The 6,000-nt window shown below is 41.8% G+C and overlaps 1 protein-coding gene across 1 annotated transcript; it reads right to left on the reverse strand.

Annotated features, from left to right (window-relative positions):
* Positions 1 to 4,085: 4,085 nt before the first annotated feature.
* Positions 4,086 to 5,252, reverse strand: LOC118422239 (G-protein coupled receptor 6-like). Its single transcript, XM_035829757.1, has one exon. It carries the CDS (start codon positions 5,250 to 5,252, stop codon positions 4,107 to 4,109), a length of 1,146 nt encoding a protein of 381 aa, XP_035685650.1. The 3' UTR covers positions 4,086 to 4,106.
* Positions 5,253 to 6,000: the final 748 nt, after the last annotated feature.

Raw genomic sequence — 6,000 nt, forward strand, 5'->3', positions numbered from 1 at the left:
ACAAAGTAATCTGATCAATGTTTACTACGTTTCTGAAACCATCTCAAAATAGACCCTCCTGTTCTTAACAACAACATACTGTACACTGGTTTGAAATATCACAGTTTGTATGGTGCAATGATGTTGTAACCGCCCTCCCTACATTATAAATAGTGTTATGCAATTCCATATTGTTGTAATGTTGATTACACTTACTATGTAGAAGAATGGTAGGAAAGTCTCTTTCTACATTGTCCTAATGTTACATTATAGACCTTTAAAACACACGGGATGAATACAGTTCTAGAAGTGTTTTACGATGCACAATAACATCATATTTTCTTCTCCCTTTATGAATAGAAATGTTAAACCTGAAAACATACCTGAAATTTGTAAGGAACAGAAGGTTATGGACACTCATGTTGCTAGTTGTTTAAGTGTAAAATATGATCTGTACGTACCTAAATGTTCAGCTTTATTTCCATCTTGTACATTCAAAGACGAGTATGTGTATTATGTTGAATTGTATATTTTGTATCTTTTTTGTTGTTGTCAGAATTGATTTGTCAATAAAAGAAGAAAGTGAAACAGGAATGGTACACGTCATTCACATTAACAGACTGAGATAGCTTTAATCCACTTATAGGCGGACTGTGTCTAAGATGGCTTCTTGTAAATGGTCTTGACGACGCAAAGCTTAAGCGTGTCTCGAATAGTTTTTGATGCATCTTCATTATAATAGAAGTTTATTTGCAAGTTCGTGCCCGAGGGCTAATTGCAAGTACATGGTATACACATAGTGACAATGGACAGTCATAAACAAGATTTTAATCTAATACTAGTGTTGGCTTTTTTTGGAAGCAGAGGGAGACGAAAAGCCCCACATTTTTTTTAAAATTTGTGGGTTCTGCGATATCAAGAGAAAATTGGCTTTCTGTTCGCCTGTCAATGTGGGGAAGATGGGATAATACTTTGTGGCTTCTCTAAATAGGGTGATTCTTTCGGTTTCGTTGAATGAACATTTGGAAATGAAATGTGTTTCGTCTCCCACTGCACATTATAATCATATGGTGTATAAAGGTAAGGCCATGTTGATACTATTATATAGATGACATCCTCAGGGAATCCCAAACTAATGCGTACGATTTTGATAATAGGATTTTTAAGTAGGCAGTGACAGAGCCAACCACCCACAAGGATTCAAGAGAGCGTTTTGTGCAGATAGACACATGCATTGTATGTCCTAAAAAAATGCCTCAAGTCAGCGATCGTAGGACGATCGCACCACCTATGTGACCGTGCCTTGATGGCACTTTAAGAGGACTTTCAGTTCTAATTTTCCCTTTAGGCCATGTTGATTTGATTATATGGATGACATCCTCCGGGAACTCCAAAACTGATGCGAGCGAGCGAATAAAAAAAAAGTTTGGCAAAAAAAAAAGTTGCTTCAGTATGAAATCAAAGTGGCCAGGAAGGTTGAACATAGGACTAAACACACATAGTATGGTATACCAACAGTTAGGTGTAGGGACCAGTAGATCATACGGATTTTTTTCTTGTTGGACCAATCCGAAAAAAACAGACCTGAAAAAAACCCCCAGAGGAACAGGTTTCGCCAATTACAAAATGGACACACTATGTCGGCAGCCATTTGGGGTCTAACCGGGGGGCCAAGAAGACAACAAGAGCGAAGTCAAGTAGAGTTTATAGCCAATTGCACCAAGTTTCTACAGTCAAAGGTACAGAGACAGTTAGCCTTTATTACATGGAGATGGGATTTTAAAATGCAGTGGGAGTCCAATAATCCACCAAACAGATTCCTTGGTAGCAAAATTGACCAATTACCATTGTTTTGAGTATTGCCAGTTCTCAAGTTTCCACAGACAATCAAGTCCAGGTTCATGTCCGGACCTGGAAATGATCCTCTGGACCTGAATTTTCTGTACTGGTACCTCCCCCAACCAACAATAGATTTTTTTCTTTCTGTCCTTTCACGTCTTATTCTTTGACTTTAGATTCATTTTGGCATTCTATGGCATTAGTTATCTGTTTTCTGATACTTCTTTTTTCAATCTACGGAATATTTGTGCTTATTTTACAGCTGCTTTGCACAATTTGTTGTGTGGTCGAAAACTTTTTTTTTTGGAAATGGCCGAAAATTGGTGCGAGCGCGGATGCCATCCATATAATCAAATCAACGTGGCCTTACTTCGAAAAATAATAATCACTGCATGTGTGCTCACTGTTTCTCAGTCTACATGTATCTAGGACCTGCCAGTACAGCGAGTTCAGCTCCTTAGATCCAACAGTTTGTAACAAAAGAATCCTAAATCCTTTCGAACCACTCGAAAAACTGGCTGAACACACAGAAAGATCGTGTTACTTGTCCGAGAAAAGGTTTAAAACAAACAACATGGTCCCACTCACCATGGCCTTTTAGAATCTCGGGTAATCCCGAAATAGAAAAGGAAAATGTCTAAGAGCAGTTCAAATATTTTCTTGGCCCAGAAAAATGTCTCTAAATAAATGTTCAAGAAAGCCCTCAGTAACTTAATGGACACGTTACTCTACCTAGAAGTCGGACCTTCTTCTTTCTGTTCGTCTTTTTGAAAATGTTCAAAATGTTTTCACCAAGCGTACCAAAACCCTCCTATCTTTGTACATAGGATAATTGTATTAAGAACACAAGTGCCAATAAGAGAGAAGTATTCCCTTTGTTTAGAGGTTGACTGTTGTGATTATCCGTTGTTGTGGAGTTGTCCTTTCTATTTAAAGGCTTATACAAGCTTTGGTGTAAAGGATTTCGCAATAAACGCGTGTTTGTTTGGTTTGTAAGGATAACCCGTACAAGACTGATGGTTCGACCAAAGAACTGCATGGCTTTATAACAGAAACTGCTAGGGGTCGCTCTAATGGCCAGGCAGGGCTAATAGTATGTACCAACGTATAGTGGAGTCTGGTGGGGATTCAACCATTCTGTCGTAATATATTAGTATTGAAGTAACAAAACACCATATTGTGACCCAAAAAGTCCTTTATTTCAGTATTTAACTGGTGCACAAATTGTAGTTGTAAAATGGTATTTCTTATATACCAAGTTGACAACTACAGTCATGGCTACCACATTTGTGCCATTTTCACTATCGAGCTATACAAATATAACTTTTGCAACAAGATCTAAGCTGCTTCTTGTTCATAAATTAGTGAGCACCTTCAGAATATACTTACACGTAGGAATCTGATAGTCTTTATATAAATATAATTTTTACAACTAAAACTACGCTGCTTTTTGCTCATAAATTAATGAGCACGTTCAAGATACACTTACACACGGACATCCGATAGTCTTTACCTTCTTTCATGTTGACAACTTTGGTCTTTCCCTCACTGACCGTGCCGAAATGTCACGATTAGGGGTGAGTACCGGTACAGTGTACCGGCACGAAACCGTTTTTTCTTGTTAATTGGGTCCCCCCCCCCCCAAAATGATCTGCAAAAATTCACAAAAACACATTCATATTACAAAATGAACATATTATATGAGCAGGCATTCACACGTTTTGGGGCTTACCGATGGAAGTAAAGTAGAGTTTCTAGTCATTTCTACCAAGTTTTACAGTCAATCGTATAGAGGTTTTTATACAAATATAAATTTTACAACTAGAACTATGTAAAAAGCAGTTAGCCATGTAGGATTTTAACGGCGACCATGGGAGTCGAATACTTCACCAAACAGATCCCTTTAGAAATGGACCATTGTTTTGAGTATTGCACATGAACAAGTTTTCACATACTGAATTTGGTCCGGACCTGATCCTCTGGACCTGAACCGGACCTGAATTTTCTGTACCGGTACCCACCTCTATTGACGATCATTAGGCGGTGTGTTTTTCAGCTGACCACCTCACCTTCCTGCTCTCACTTCACCCATCAGGGTAGATTTATCCACAGACGGACAAACATGCTTCCTCATGATAGGGTACTGTAAAAACGGAAATGTGTGCAGAGGTTTTATGTTCGTTGCTTTCGGGGTGAACTGAAACCCAAATGCAGCCTCGTTTTGGTGCCACGACCCCGGATGACCCCAGGAAATTCAAAAAGGCCACCATAACTGGAATTAGTCCTATTTACGGATCGAGTTCAGCGTTTACGTGGTTGCTGCGGAAGAGCCGTACAACGCCGCGACGGACCTCCTGTAGACGGAACCCATAGATGACGGGGTTGACGGCGGAGTTCAAGATGATGGAGACGAACATCTTTGAGAGAGAAACGCTGTCTTGAGTGAACATGGCCATCTTGACAGAAAACGGCAACCATCCCACAAGGAATACAACGGTGATGATGACGATGGTGACCGCGGATTTTCTACTGACGCTCGGTGGGGCTCCCACGGCGACTTCTTGGGCAGCGATGGCGTTCACGTGTGTCCAGAGGCACCAGAAGATGCTCAAGTTGAAACAGACGATTGCCGCCATCGGGATGAAGACGAACGCTACGATGAGCACCACGTAGCTGAGCGGCAGTCCTCCCCCCATCGGCAGGCATCCTTCCTCCGTACGACTCTCGCACTGCCACCCGAAGTTGGGCAGCATCGCCAGTAACACAGACCACAGCCAGACGAGCACCACCACGACCTTACACTTGTGGTTGGTGACGTTGTTGACGTAGGTCATCCCGTGGACGATGAACCAGTAGCGCTCAGCCGTTAGCGCCAGGAGGCTGTAGGCAGAGGACAACCCCGAGAACAGGACCAAGGTGAACCGGAGTCGCGACACGGCAAAGGACGGATCAGTCTCGGTGTAGACGTAGTACAAAACCCAACTACCCGCAAAAATGAAGTCCACTCCGGTCAAAACGTCACTGGCCGCCAGATTGGCCATGAAAATATAGGCTGGGGTGTGGAGATGTTCGAACTTGATGATGGTTGCAAGCGGGAGACTGTTAGCCACAACGGACCAGAAACCAAGACATAGTGTAGCATACACGGGCACCATGGGACCTGAATACGACGATGGATCGTTCTGCAAAGATTTGGAGACGTTTGACGTGATGTTTTCTGCTGTTCTTGTACTGGCGTTGGATACCGTGTCGATACCACAGTCCTCAAACGAACTGTTAAACAACGTTGAGTTGCTGGACAAGCCCGTTATGTCGAACTCGTCAGTTGTCAAGTTGAAGGTGGACTCAAGAGCCGAATTTACCCCGGCGGAGCCAATCACAGCGCTGAATACAAGCGACACCAACCCGGGATAGCCTTGTATGGAACCCATCATTTCGTCGTGATGACAAGATAATAAAATGCCTAAAGAAGAGCGAGAGAGATCTCTTGCGAAAGGACAGGGAGCCACCAAAATGGTATCTATCCCCACTGTCACCAGTCGGAATGTACTAATTCTGTCCCCAGTATATATGGGGCTTTTATAATCAGTTATCATATGCGATTTGACGTCTTGTTTTCTAAACACATTAGAGCAACAGGTGGAATGAACATCACTAATTGGGCCATGGAACATCGTAAGCTACACAGAACGTCATATATTGTTTTAATTGTGGTAATTATGTCGTATTTTCTTCTGGGACCAAAAATAATTGCCGATTACTCTCTTGTGTTAGTTATAGAAGCTGACATCATATCATCACGCTTGAACTGAGATCAAGCTGAAACACCCACCCCCTACACGCCAGTGTGTTACACACAAGAAAATAACTATCCGCTGGGACACGTCACGATGGTCAGCCATATTAGCTCACAGCAGTATAAATCCGTCTATCAGTATTATCTTCTGTGCTGTTTCTTCTGACTTTTATTAACTCGCTAACGTTAATGGAATACGACCTTTTGTATATATATGTCTGTACTTAGTCCGATAGGGAATGAATGTGCAAAAAAAAGCCTATTAAAAACGTCAATGTTCACCACGTAACAAGACCTGAAGGTCGTTTCAATGTGTGACCCGAAGGCCACTCCAAGGTTTACAAACGGGTTACAAACTATCACCAACTAATTAGAACCAGCATACT

The sequence above is a fragment of the Branchiostoma floridae genome, chromosome 9 (genome assembly GCF_000003815.2).
Source record: "Branchiostoma floridae strain S238N-H82 chromosome 9, Bfl_VNyyK, whole genome shotgun sequence".
NCBI lineage: Eukaryota > Metazoa > Chordata > Leptocardii > Amphioxiformes > Branchiostomatidae > Branchiostoma > Branchiostoma floridae.